We start from the raw sequence: 13,478 nt of genomic DNA, 5'->3' as shown, positions 1-13,478 counted from the left end.
AGTCTTGTCGTCGCCCTCGAGCTCGGCCAGGCTAGCGGTTTTTTGCTTGAGCCGTGCACTGACGTCGGAGATGGCGGTTTCGAGCTCGGTTTGTGCATTCTGCACCATGGTTAATGCCTTGGTGGTGGGCACAGTCGATGAAAAAGTCGCCCATGTTGAGGGTGGCGCGCGAGTGGATGCTGTGCGGGTTTTCGGTTTTCGCCTGCTGGCGCAGCTGGTGCAGGGCTGCGCGGTTTTCCTGGCGCTTGCGGTCGTAGTCGAACTGAGAGCTGGCGGTCAGTCAGGATGTCTTCGGCCAGCGTCTCGACCTTTGCCTGGTACTCGATAGCCTCCATTATATTTGCTGTGAATAAGGAATGTGAGCAAGTTTTTTACAGCGCCAAATGAAAAAAAAAAATACACCGCTGGAAACAAATAGCATGTACGTGGAATGTGGCTATATGGGACTACTTTGGGGAAGGTTTCACCAGTCGGCGACGGAGTAAGCGTATTCGTCCTGGGAGCGCGCCGATGCTGCTTGCCTGACGCGCAAACATGGACTTCTCAAAGCCATTCGATCTGTCGACGCCGTCCCAGCGGTACCCAGGCCGGATACCGAAGCGATTAGGCGGCGCAGCGCCCCTGTACTCTGGATACTCCTGTTTCTTAGCCTTCTGCTTGATGAAGGTGCGCGCCTGGATCATCCCAAAGCAGCTTCTCCGGCTCCTCCTCCTCAGGGACATGGCGGCGGCGGCGCTGCACCAGGCCCTTATTGAATTCGCGCTGCAATGCCTCGCGGTCCTTTTGGCGCTGGCGCCTTTGGGTCTCTTCATGGCGCGCCTGCTCAATGTCGATTCTCTTGCCGTACTTGTCGCGGTACACCGTGTCGGAAACGGCTGGGGGTTTGTCGGCGGTTGGCTTGGGTGTGGGGGGTTTGGCGAGTAGCTCGGCGCCTGAGGCGATGGTTGGCTGATCGTCGTCATTGGGCTGAAGAACCGGGTCGGAGAAGTCTGCTGGTGCGGAGATGTTGCGCCAGGAGCTGGGCCTGAAGCGCGGCTTCTTGGGCGATGCTGGTGTGAGCTCGGGCGGCGGGGCTGGGATTTCAGACTCTGCGTCGTCGACTTATGCTGGTGCCGTAGCTTGCGGCAGCCAGCGTGGTGGGCGCTCTCTTCTTTTTCTTCTTCTTGTGCTCGACAGGAGCCGTAGTTTTTAGCCAAATAGTCCTGCAGCGACATTGCGAATGAAAGAAAAAAGCAAAAAAAAAAAAAAAAATAGAGTTAAAGATCTATTCGGCTTGGCTACAAAAGCAGGCGCTGGTTCAGGCGGTTGATAATGGTACAGATCTGCAGGGCATCGTCCTCGGACTCGGCCTCGAGGTCAAGCGACTTGTCGCCGGTAGCAGTGGGGCGGTTGATCAGCAGCTTGAGCTTGCGCGGGGAGCGCTGGTTGCGGCGGCACGTGATGTTGCTCACATGCACAGTCAGGGTCTTGGACGCGTCGGTGCGGTGGCCCGCCGGCATCAGCGTGACAAACTCGCCGTCGATTACCAGCGACCGCTCATGCCGCGCAAACATCTGCGCGCGCCGCACCACCGGGAAGATCCGGTACAGCGTCGGCGGCTGCTGCGGCGGCTCGCGCGCGCGCGCCAGCGAGTCAAGCGACGGCGGGGCAGCGTCGGCGCGGTACAGACACAGCTCGGCCGACTCGGGGATCTGGGCCACCAGCATGTCGGGCGGCAGGGCTGGCAGCCCAGGCGCATCCAGGATGCCCAGCACAAAGTCGTCCTCGCTGAACGCCCACTTGCGGCACACATGCGACAGCACCTGGGCCACCGGCAGGTCGCCGCCAGCGTTGACAGTGGTCGTCCGCAGGGCCTCTGCCGACGACGGCTCGCCCAGCACATGCACCTTCAGCAGCCGCGGCTGGCTTGGCTGCGGCGGCTCGGCTGGCAGCGCCGGCAGTCCCGCATAAACAGCATTGCCGACGAACATGCCGGCCGTGCTGGCGGCGGCCACCCGCGACAGCTGCAGCACCGCCGCCGGCTCGTGCGACCGGGTGGCCAGCTGGAACAGCAGCGGGCGCGGGCTGGCCGAGGAGCGGCTCGGCGTGGGCTTGGTTGGCGCGACCACCACCGACGGCGGACGGGCCATGCGCGGCGGGCGGCCCTGGCGCACACGCAGGGCTTCGTTCTGGCGCTCCTGCTCGGGCGTCGCACGGCACAGCGCAAACTGGTCAAAGGCAAACTTGGCCACGGGCCGCGTGCGATCCAGCGCTGGGAAGTCGTCGTCCACAGCGCCGTCCTCGGCAATGCGCAGCGCCCACGCCACAACATCCTGCGCGTCGGGCGCCAGCGCCGGGTCCCGCCGCTCGTCGACGTATTGGTACAGCGTGTGGCCGATCGCCTGCTCCACCGTCGCGCCGGGCCGTACTCGCACCGCCAGCTCTGATGCCTGCGGTCCCCCGCCGAACACAAACACCGTCAGCTCCAGTGTCCCGCCGCCGCCGTACTCCTCGGCGAACGGATTCGCACGCACCTCGCCGCCGCGCGCCAAAAGCGCTGCCAGTCCAGATGCGGCCGGCGCTGGCGCCGGTACAAACACACCAGTCGACGCCGGGCGCGACGCTGATACTAGCAGGCTGCCGGTGCGCGGGCGCACCTCGGGGCTGGCACCGGCGGGCACCGGCGCGTCGGTTGACCAGCTGCGCGCTTCGGGATCGGATCGGCCGCGTGGGCGCTGCGCCGGTTCTGCTGCCAGCAGATCGGCAGCTAGCAGCTTTGGCGGTGGCCAGTGCTGGCGCGCATGATCGAACCGACCAGCAGAGCCCGACCGGCTGCGGGCGCCGGTGTGCGGGCTGGCGTGCAGGCCGCGCAGGCCGCCGGGAGCCATCATTGCCGGGGTCTTGGACGAGCCGTCGTCGCCCTCCAGGTCAATGTCGTCGTCGCTGTCGCCGTCGCCAAACATCAGCGGCATCGGCGGTGGCATCGGCCGCGCATTGCCCACCGGCGGAAACAGACTGACTGGCCTGGCCGCTGTGCGCGGGCCGTACCATGTCTTGGTGGCCACGCCGCGGCGGCTCGGCTCGTCGTCGTCGCTGGCGTCCCATGTGTCCTGCGGACGCTCGGCCTGCACCGCGCGCATGTTATTGCCGGCCCACTTGGCCTGCGGCTGTTTGGCATCGTTGGCGCGCCTGGTGGGCAGCGTCGCGCTGCGCTTCAGCCCTCCCTCGCGGATTGGCATCAGCGGCGGCTTGACGTCCGGGCGCTTGCGCAGCTCGATGTTGCTCGGGTTCTTGCGCAGCCGCCGCGGCCTCTCTGCGGGGCTGGCCTGCACGCGGATACGTGGCGGCTCGCTCACCGGCTTCTCCGCCACGCTGTCCAAATACCGCGTCTCCTGCGAGCTCTCCTCCAGGATCGTCGAGAAGTCAAAGTCCGCCAGCGCAATCGCGTCGCGCGCCGAGCCCTTGTGACGCGAGCGCTGCAGCCGGATCGTCGACCCGCGGCGCACCATTGCGTCCAGCGACCGCCGCCCGTCGCCGTCCGACAGCGAGCCGGCGTCGTCGCGCAGCTCCGGACTCGGTCGCCGCCGCACCGTGTCGATGCTGCGGCGAGTCAGCGGCTCGTACTCTGGCTCGCCCAGCAGCTCCGCATGCCGCGGCACCACCCCCAGCCCCACCACCTCCTCGTGGCCCTCGCGTGTCGGCGCTACCTTTGCGTTGCGGTTTGTGTTGCGGCCCACTACCGCGCGCTCGGCCGGCCGCGCCATGTCCCGCTGCGGCCGCATGTATCCGCCCGAATACCGCACGTCTGGGCTGCCCACTGCGTCGGTCTCAGGGAAGTACCCGCATGCCACAATGTACGGGTTCACTGTGCTTTGCACTGCCACATGGTGTCGCAGCTCCGACGCCGACGTGTTGCGTCGCCGCGGCCGAGTCGCTGCTGCTGCTGCCGTCGCTGCCGCCGGTACCGCATTGGGCATTGCCAAGTCATCGAACGTTATGATTCGCTCGGCCGTCTGGTCGTTTGTCCGCAGAAACGATATCCGCAGCTGGTATATGAGAAACGCCGGGTCCGTGACCAGCGCCATTTGCCACCGTCGTTTTTTCTGCTGGTGTAATTTCGAAAAAGGCTCTATTCCTGAACAAAAAACAAAAGCAATAAAAATGTCAGCTTTCTCATCACAAGCTCGACGCTTTTAGATCTGCTCTGCCAGCCATTCGCTCAGCTCCTGCGCCCGTGCATCTGCCAGAAGCGGTGCCAGACTGGCCCTCACTGCCTCCTCCTGGTACTTGACGCCCGCCAGCAACCGCCCCGCCTCCTCCTAGCACCTGCCGTACCCCTGCCCCTGCATCCCTGGCCGTCAGCTCCGCCTGGACGATCCTGCCGATGCTTGGCGCTGATTTCGCACGCAACCCTGCCCCACACAAACTCGCCGCTGATGCTGTGAGCAAACTCGGGCGTCTGCCCAAACAGCCATTGCCACTGCGTGATGCGCTCGCGCTCCTTCCCGACCTTGTCCAGAATGCCCTGGTCCCCCTCGCTCCACACCTCCATGTCCTTTTCCTCGAGCCTGCCGAACGTGCGCTGGAACTCGCCCACCACCGCATTGCAGAACGACGAATGGTCGATGGTCCACGAGTAGTCGCGCAGGTTCGCCACCTTGCTGCGCACACTGTCGACGCCCTTGGCGCGGATATTGCGGCTCTTGCTGTCCAGGCACCCGTGCAGCCGGGTTAGATCCGCGTCAATCAGCATCGTGCCGTGGTGGAATGCCCTGCGGCTGGTGAGCCGGTACGCCGACCCCGAGATCTTGAGCCCATCTACCGTGACATCATGCCTTTCGTTCACATACGCTGCAATGTCCTCATGCTGCAGTGCTCGCGCGACCATTTCCGCGCATGTGTCGCGAGCGAATGAGCGCCTGGGCATCAGAACCGTGTAGTTGGTGTTGCCTAGGTCATGGTACACTGTGCCGCCGCCGCTTGTGCGTCGTGCTAGCCACACGTCCTTTTCGCCCATCATATCCAGATTGCACTCCTTCCACGGGTTCTGGATTCCGCCCGATCACGATTGTCGGCCGGTTGCGCCAGAGGTACAGTACGTGCGAGTCCTCGTCGCTGTTCTTCAGCAGCCAGTCCTCGAATGCCAGGTTCGTGTACGGATCCGTGCACCTGGAGATGTAGCACTGCACCTAACCCCCACGCTCAACCTGTTAGCGAATAATCGAACCCTTTGTCGGTAGCTGCTGCGCTCTCGCACCACTTGCCTTGGATCCTGCCGCCGCCGTGTACTGCCTGATCTGCCCCTGCGCCACCGACAGCCCAAGTCTGCGAAGCATTATAAAGATGTCTAGAAAGTATGCAATACCAGGTCAGAAGCAAAAAGGGCCCAATGGATATTTCCGTGCCACGCACAACTCGATATAAAAATTACCCGCTCTCCGGCCCACCACCCCCAGTCTACCCGGTTCTGAATCTCCCGCCAATATGTGTATGGGCTGCTAATCAGAAGCCCGCCCATTGTGGATCGGATTAAAACAACAAATATCCCCACTCTGCTGGTCTTCGAGAGGAGTCTCTTGTATCCCGCTCTTCAGCACATTGTTCCGAACTGCACACAAGGACCAGCGGAATGCAGATGGCAACAGCCGCATAAATCACCAGCGAGCTGCAACAATCGCCTGGCTCAGAGCCAGAAAAATAAAACCTGTCCATCTGAATGCCAGACACATGCATCAACCCACATGACCGCCAAGCACTGTATTCTTTCCTCCCCTGTTCTTGTTCCTGGACAACAGATGCCATGCATCATGTGCCTGCCCACTATCACCCCTCCCATTCTTCTCACCTGCCCGCCCCATTTCTCCACCACCCTATTCACTGTGCACTCCACCCCTGCTATTTTTTGGTTTCTCTCCCAATACCACCCACACAATACACACCACCTGCTCAGCGTCATGAGAATGGATGCATAAATGTACTGCTGCGAGATTTGCGCGGCAACTGAATTTTTTCTCGTCGCTCTGCCTGTCTTTTTTCTTTTTCCTTCGGCGAGTGACGCTTCGTACTCGGGGATGCATCCCTCATGTGCACAGGTGGGAGTGGGGTTGAAGTTCGAACAAGACTTGCTCATGTGGCTAACACGCAAGAAAATTTGGTTTTCAGCTCTGCCTTGATATTGCTTGCCGAATATTTTTTGGCGAGCATTTCCCTCCCCTTCCACGCAGCCCTCGCTCTAGCCCCTCGGTATTCTCGCCTACTACTAAAGCCACCCGCTGTCTCACGCCTTCTGTATTGTTGCGTTGTTGCTGTCAAACAACTAGCTCCTTTCATTCGCTTTGCCTCGCTCTCTTGCTCTCTCCTGAACCACCTGAAGCAAAGTTTTTTTTCCTGTCCACCATTGTCTATTGTTCTCCTGTGCTAGCACTTTCTCTTATCCTCCCTTTTTCCTGTTTCTACTTTTCTTTCATCCACTACCTGTACATATAACCTAAATCCACCATGACCGACTATTCGAGAGCCATCAGGCGCCTGCCGCAAGCGTACCCGAACTCGCCCGAAAACCACTACCAGCCAAGCAGTGTCCAGAACAGGCGGTTCACTGACGAAGAGAGTACGTATTCGCACTCAATGCCATCCCGTGTTTTGCTCTTATTTCTTGGCACGACCTTGCGCAAATGCTGCATGTATTCGCACTATGGCAAAAATGCACTGGCAGCATTACTCAGCCTTCCCTAAAAATACGAAGCATAGATGAAGCAATGTTCGAAAAGTACGTGCCTCTGCACCGAGGAATGCGCGAAATAGCCCACGGTGTCATGCACTGGGAAATTGACAGCTGGTACCAGCTCCCCCAGATGACACAGAGCAAGGAGCTTATACTAGCCAACCAGCGGTACCAGATTATGCTGCACCCCGAAAGCTACCGCCATAAAGGCTACGTGTCTGTCTTTCTCTCATGCTTCAACCGCGACCAGCCGCAGCTCCAGCACCCCTGCGCCTACTTCAGCCTGGTGATTTCAAACATAAACGACCCGACCATCAACCACCATCTGGCCTTCGAATGCCGCTTCAACAAGCGCACCTGGGCGTACGGCAAGGAGGCCTTCATCAGCCACCAGAACCTGACGGGGCCAGCATCGCGCTTCAAAGAGGCTATCATGCAAAGCGGCACCCTACGAATCAGCGCCTACGTTCGCGTTATCTGGGACGAGACTGGAATCCTCTGGGAGGACATGCGGAATATCCCCATGTACCCAATAGTGCGCTGCGTCGGGCTGCACCGCCACCCAGAGTACCACTACATTGGGCCCATGCTGCAGGCCATTTTCCACATGCGCATCCTGCGCAATGCCATCTACATGATTCCGACCACCGCACACAATCCAAAGACCTCGGTCGCCTCGGCCCTGCAGCGGCTATTTCGCCAGCTCGAGTCGTCGCAGCAGCCCGTCGCCATTGACGAACTGGCCATCGCCCTGAAGCGCAACAACATCACCTCGCTGTCCATGAACACCATGCACGATTTCTACAGCATCTTTCGGCGTAAGCTGGCCAGCATCATGAGCGGCAGCGTCGCCACCGGTATCATCAACAAGCTCTTCCAGGGCCGCATCCGCACCACCGTCTTCTACCCGGGCACCCACCAGACAACAAACTACGTCGAGGACTTTTACGACTTCCACGTGGACCTCAACTGGTTCCACAATCTGACAGAGTTCTTCACCCACTACTGCAAGCTCATGCCCCTCCAGCAAAGCGCCCAGGTCCCGCAGTTCGCTGGCTTTGCCGGCAACGCGCAGCAGCGCATGACATTTGAGAAACTGCCACCCGTGCTCCAGATCTACCTGAACCGGTTTGATGTCGACCCAGGGACTTTGCGTATTAAGAAATCCGAATCGGCGTTCGAGTACCCGCAGGCCATTGATTTGAGCGACTACAAGTCCAGTGCAGCCGACCATCTGCAGTGGAGCCGCTATCTCCTGTACGGCGCGTTTTTCCACCTTAGCATTCCCAGCGACCCACATGCATTCACATGCTATTTGTCGCCTGGCTCGCCCACCCGCTGGCTGCACTTTGTCAATGGCGGTGTCACGCCGGCCACGCACTACGAGGTATTCGACTATCATGGTGCGCCTGACCCCGTGCGCATTGACAGAGATGACAAGCGCTCGCTGTTTAGGCGCTCGGAGCACGTCTACATGCTGATGTACGTGCGTGAGGACCTGCGTGACTTTATTCTGAATGGCAGTGATGTCATGGCGCTGCATAATGTCTATTGATTGTTCCATCCCTATTCTGAATACCTGGCCTCTTTTATATTTGCAAGTGCTTGATAGCTCATGTATTTTCAAACTGTTTAAACGCCATCACCAATCAATAAACTATGTTGTCTGCTGCAGGGATTCTCATTTTCGCGAGATTTATATACCAGTGTATTTGGTTCGTATATCCAGCCGATTTATTGAGGAACTACCACGACTCGTTAAACTCGATGCTCTCAACAAGGCTCTTGAGCAGCGAGTTCTGTGCCAACAGGTTAGCTGGAGTGTCAAACTCGGCGACTCTGCCCTGATCCATGACCAGGATCCGGTCGCTGTCCATGACGGTTCTGAGCCGATGTGCAATAGTCAGAATCGTGCAGTCCTTGAATTCCTCGCGGATAACCTGCTGCATGATTTGGTCGGTCTTTGTATCGACATTCGCCGTTGCCTCATCGAGAACTAAGATCTTGCGCTTCCAAAGTAGTGCACGACACAGACTGACCAACTGGCGCTGGCCGACGCTAAAGTTCTTGCCGCCATCCTCGACCCACTTGTCCAGACCTGTTCCTTCAACCCACGGTCCACTGCTGTCGTCATTAACATCATGCGCCTGTGCCGGTCTATCAACAAGATCTTCGATATGGCCCTTGCAAATTGCAGTCCAAACCTCATCGTCGGTGAATTCGCTCAGTGGATCCAAGTTTTCTCGAATAGTGCCCACAAACAGAGCCGGGTCCTGCGGGATGATGCTGATCTTGGAACGAAGATCCTGGAGGCCAATTGTCGAGATGTCCACTCCATCGATGAAGATAGAGCCACCTGCTGGCTCGATTAGGCGCAGCAGTGCGTGTGTCAGCGACGACTTGCCAGCGCCTGTACGCCCAACAATACCGACTTTCTCGTTACAGCCAACCGAAAACGAAATGCTGTTCAGAACAGTGTCCAGATTCTCGCGATACCTCATGCTGTAGTTTCTGAACTCGACAGTTCCATTCGTTGGCCAGCTCTGCAGCCGCTGCAGCCCTTCGATGGTGCTGGGTGCCTCGCGCGGAAGTCCAGTGTAGACAAAGTATTTCGAAAGCGAAGGTAGCACAGTCCCAAGCGAGTAGCCAATATTTGATATCTTCTCTACACCAGATATCATTATCTCTGCAAGCCGCATTACCATTTCAACCTCACCAGGTGCTGATGGTAATCTCAAAGTAGATATCCTCCATACCTGGTAGAACAGCAACGTGGATTCTACCAGGACAGCAACCAAGACATGCAGAGCGAGTGCCATTTGGTGCAGAGTGTTACTATGGAATGTGGCGATACTGTAGGTGGAAATCTGGCAAATGGATTTCTGCAGGTAAGCACCAAGGACGCTGTGGACGCGCATTAGCATCTGGCCATCAACAACCAGGCTAAATGTGCTTGCATGGGAGAATTTAAAGCTCGAGCATTCTGCAGCATCCACCCTTTTCCGTGCTTTTGTGGCGACTCGAGTCCCTAAGAATATTGCTGTTACGGTAGGAAACACAAAGACAAGTAATACAGGCATCCGCTGAATACCATGTATAATCGCATTCAAGGCGTAGAAGGCTCCTAGTACCTGCTGACAGATCTGGCATGGAAGCGAGAAGTAGATCCTGTAGCAATCCCAGTTGAAGAGACAAGAAATTCTCCCACTAGGGAGGCTCTCAAACTGCGACAGTGGCATAAATAGCAGCATGTCAAGCACCTCATTATGAGTGTGCTTGCATAGACGCGCAGACCACAGTACAGCTCGAATCCAATCGACCAGCATGTCGATTTGAACCCGGAGCATGTTGACCAAGGCGTTCATGAACAGGTACTTTTGCAGCGACTGGACCATGCTCTCCCTGTTGTTGTCCATGACCAAATCCAAGCGCAAGCTGTCAACATAGAACGTCGCATAGGCACCAGCTGCTTGGATCGCAAATGTTATCCCAACGATATGCAATCCGCTCATCCTCAGATATCGCCACATGTACGACCACTGAAACTGCGAGACACCAATTTCCGGGTCAAAGGTGAATTGGCCAGATCCTTTATCACCGTCCTTGGACGAATCCTCATCATCCTCTGGCGACAACTCTGATGGGCTCTGAGTAAACGCCACAGGATGCTGCTCCACGATATCTGCTACACCGTTCGTCAGAGTAATGACTTTGTCCGCCAGTGGGGCGACATGTTCGGCATGTGTGACCAGGATACGTGTCTTATCACTGATCATTCCACTGCCAACAAGCACGTTTTCGATTAGATACCGCTCAACATGTGCATCAACCGCCGCCAGCAAGTCGTCCAAAACATAAATGTCTGCGCGGGAGTAAATAGCACGGGCCAATGCTAGCCGCACCTTCTGTCCGCCAGACAAGTTGATGCCACGCGGTCCGATCTCTGACAAATCCTGTGCCGGGAACAGCTTGACATCCTGGGCTAGTGCACACGCCTCGACAACGCGCCAGTAGAATTTCTCGTCAAATTCTTGACCAAACAGCACATTTTCACGGAACGTCGCATTCATGATCCATGGCTTCTGACTGACGTACCCGATCCGACCGTATGTGCACCCTGTGCCTGAAATCAGTGGCATCTCACTGCAGATGGCAGACAGCAGCGATGACTTTCCACTTCCGACTCTGCCGACAACAACTGCAAACTCGCCAGTCTTGACATGCCAATGTCACTGGTGCAGATGCATGGTCAAAGATCTTCCGAAGATCAGAGAGGACACCAGAACATTGCAAGGCAAACCCTGCAATATTTGTTGCCGATGACACGACTATCATCACCTCAGTAAATGACAATGTTCCAGACGACCGGAGATATGATGCAACAGTCAGAGCAGTCGCAAGTTGAGTCGCTGAGCTGCCAATGAGGGTGACGATGTAGTCAACGATGCGCCAGAATATAGGAGGAGTATATTGTAAGCAGTCTGGATATCCACGCACACCTCGAAAGGCCTGCTCCCATCCATAAAACTTGATCGTGCGCATATACTGGAGCAGTGTGTCTAGCCTGGTACGGAATGTAGGTCGCAACTTGGTCTTGCTCATCCTCTCCAGCACTTCGATTTTAGCCGTAACCAAGCTTCGCACAATTGAAAATATGACCATGAAAGCAGCTGGCAGAGCAGCATGCCATCCAACCTTGGAGATAAGCAACCGAATGCTGAGAAAACTCGCCACTGACTGACTGAGCACGCTGAGTACGTCATCTACTTTACAAGCCATACCGTGCGTGTCCATAAAATTGGTTTCATAGTAATCCCTATCAGTGAACTGTCCACTTTTTTGAGACATCCTGATTGTGAGGAGCTTGATGCGCATAACATCGAGGATTTCCCAGTAGGCGTGGCTTTTGAATACCTGATGATACTTATCGACCACCAAGGACATGGACAAGATGCCCCATACTGCACACAGTGCATATATGCCAGACACTTCAACGCTATTCCCCTGGTCCACTGCACCAATAATCATCGCAAATACTATGCCCTTGTAATACGCACAGAGGCGGATGACCATGTCGATGATGGCCAGTGAAAGGATTCGTTTCCAAGCAAAAGCTAAAAATCCGCGGAGCACAAAGAATGCCTTGGTTGTGTCCAAGTGCAGCTTTTCGACTCCGTGTAGAATCCACTTTACCTTCTCCTCATCGTGAATATCGTTAACCGACAGGTCACTCTTGGAGCAAAGTTGTAGAAGAGCCAGTGCATCAAGACCCATAATGAATCTCGTATATCTGCGTATTTCTCTCTGTGTCAGTGGATTGAACATGTACCACGCAATAGCAAGGTGAGCAAGAGCACCAGCAAACAAGCCAAAATTCAGGTGAGGTACTGAGGGGACCGCGATGAGAATGGCACGAGCGATGTTCAGAAATGCAGTGCCATCGCTGATCGTACGGCGAGACAGGGTAAGCCCAAGCACAGTTACTGATGCCAGCAGCGAAGCAGCCGAGCTTAGGTGGGCATTGGTAATAGACGCAGCAAGAGAGGCGAGGCAAACGGCGCTAAGAGCAACAACAGTGCGTTTCTGTTTCTGAACCGGGGCGCCAAGATCGTTTTTAGGTGTCCATAGCAAAGTAGCAGCTGTCAGTGATGCATCCGCAATCGCTCCGAGAGTTCTAATTGTGAGATTACTAGTTAGCATCTGCGTAGCTATCACCAGACCATGCATTGCAAACTACTACGTACATCTGGGGCACGATGGTGTCAAAAACACTATTAGGAATATCCATATTCAACGGTAGAAACGATGATGAGGGGAATGAGGAGCGAGACAGGGTTTGGGTTGCCGCATCCCTTGGCAACCCTTGCAAAAGATGGCTCAGGGACATGCAGCCATGAATGCACAGACATGGATCGGCAGTTTCCGAATACATGGGCATTTTTCGTGTGGAAAGCGATGTCTGTTTGTTTCTCACTGCGGCCAGAAGGACCGCAGCCATGTCGTGACAGAGTCTAGTCTATCTGGACATTACGCTCCTCACACTGCCCATCCATTCTGGGATATCTGTGATTTGCTTGTCAAGTCACAATAACACAGGCACTGTGTAGGTTAGCGCATGGTATGAGTAGTAGTTCATATGTATGGCGGGCAATATCTAGGGGAATAAGCGGAGCATCCACACCGCGCTACATGTACATCTACTCAAATATGCTTCCACGCTCATCACACAAAGCAACGGATTGGCGCAGGAAGAACTATGAACAGCCAAGCCATCTCCTGTACACAAAACAGGCTTGTTTGGCAACCACAGGCTGTATTCTTGCTGTATTTCATGATAATTCAGAAACCCTCCGCAGCCACTGTAGGCGTCGTGAACAGAACCAGTCTCCGTTACCGACCCATGGCTTCGTCCCAGCTGGCGTAGTAGCCAGACCAGTGTGCTATATGACACAAAAATCTTTCTGTATTCCCCTCGGGTGCAGATTCCCTTTGTTCTTTGGTGTATGGGCATATAATGGCACTATTTATTTGTGCCTGGATGTAATACCGTAAGAGACCAGCGAGATACTCGGCTGCGTGTGGTGTTTCCGGTGGGGAAATATAGGACGCTACACTTGTTGTGCACCCGCCCTGGCTGTCCCTGACATCAACATGTCGGCTGACCCAAGTGGTGGCAAGCCAGACGCCAATGAGAGCCCTGCTACATCCGTACACAATGGAGACAACATCAAACCTCTGGCAAGCTGCACAAACTGACTGTTTTGAAAGGTACCTT

General features: G+C 56.2%; 4 protein-coding genes across 4 annotated transcripts; 1 reads left to right on the top strand and 3 right to left on the bottom strand.

Annotated features, from left to right (window-relative positions):
• Positions 1-31: 31 nt before the first annotated feature.
• Positions 32-1,214, bottom strand: DL89DRAFT_295241 (uncharacterized protein; the record flags this gene model as incomplete). The annotated part of the gene is made up of 6 exons (XM_040890615.1): positions 32-45; positions 106-262; positions 309-343; positions 527-674; positions 721-1,100; positions 1,175-1,214. The coding sequence occupies 6 exons, from the start codon at positions 1,212-1,214 to the stop codon at positions 32-34; spliced, it is 774 nt and encodes a 257-aa protein (XP_040740848.1).
• A 2,382-nt stretch (positions 1,215-3,596) lies between these two features.
• Positions 3,597-5,315, bottom strand: DL89DRAFT_279101 (lipoate-protein ligase; the record flags this gene model as incomplete). The annotated part of the gene is given in 4 exon segments (XM_040889550.1): positions 3,597-4,085; positions 4,386-5,026; positions 5,046-5,162; positions 5,292-5,315. 4 exon segments carry the CDS (start codon positions 5,313-5,315, stop codon positions 3,974-3,976), a joined length of 894 nt encoding a protein of 297 aa, XP_040740847.1. The 3' UTR covers positions 3,597-3,973.
• A 1,211-nt stretch (positions 5,316-6,526) lies between these two features.
• DL89DRAFT_61184 (cysteine proteinase) lies at positions 6,527-8,393 on the top strand. The gene has a single exon (XM_040891871.1). The coding sequence runs from the start codon at positions 6,654-6,656 to the stop codon at positions 8,256-8,258; it is 1,605 nt and encodes a 534-aa protein (XP_040740846.1). The 5' UTR covers positions 6,527-6,653; the 3' UTR covers positions 8,259-8,393.
• DL89DRAFT_269926 (uncharacterized protein) lies at positions 8,326-12,510 on the bottom strand. Its single transcript, XM_040888483.1, is given in 12 exon segments — positions 8,326-8,485; positions 8,513-8,622; positions 8,644-8,646; positions 8,677-8,712; positions 8,743-8,790; positions 8,815-8,886; positions 8,908-9,009; positions 9,037-9,102; positions 9,127-9,166; positions 9,200-10,917; positions 10,937-12,377; positions 12,448-12,510. The coding sequence occupies 12 exon segments, from the start codon at positions 12,489-12,491 to the stop codon at positions 8,449-8,451; spliced, it is 3,717 nt and encodes a 1,238-aa protein (XP_040740845.1). The 5' UTR covers positions 12,492-12,510; the 3' UTR covers positions 8,326-8,448.
• Between the last annotated feature and the right edge of the window lie 968 nt (positions 12,511-13,478).

The sequence above is a fragment of the Linderina pennispora genome (assembly GCF_002104995.1).
Source record: "Linderina pennispora strain ATCC 12442 chromosome Unknown DL89scaffold_14, whole genome shotgun sequence".
NCBI classification, from domain to species: Eukaryota; Fungi; Kickxellomycota; class Kickxellomycetes; order Kickxellales; family Kickxellaceae; genus Linderina; species Linderina pennispora.
The sequence above is the reverse complement of the archived record's forward strand: the minus strand, read 5'-3'. Positions and strand labels throughout refer to the sequence as shown.

What these genes read in the sequence shown, in the direction of transcription:
- DL89DRAFT_61184 (XM_040891871.1), top strand. Translation starts at nt 6,654, where the DNA reads ATGCTGCATGTATTCGCACTATGGCAAAAATGCACTGGCAGCATTACT.
- DL89DRAFT_269926 (XM_040888483.1), bottom strand. Translation starts at nt 12,491, where the DNA reads ATGGATATTCCTAATAGTGTTTTTGACACCATCGTGCCCCAGAT. An exon ending in GTAACGAGAAAGTCGGTATT is followed by an intron (nt 9,103 to 9,126) that starts GTTGGGCGTACA and finishes GGCGCTGGCAAG; the next exon opens with TCGTCGCTGACACACGCACT. An exon ending in GCGTCGGCCAGCGCCAGTTG is followed by an intron (nt 8,713 to 8,742) that starts GTCAGTCTGTGT and finishes CTACTTTGGAAG; the next exon opens with CGCAAGATCTTAGTTCTCGA.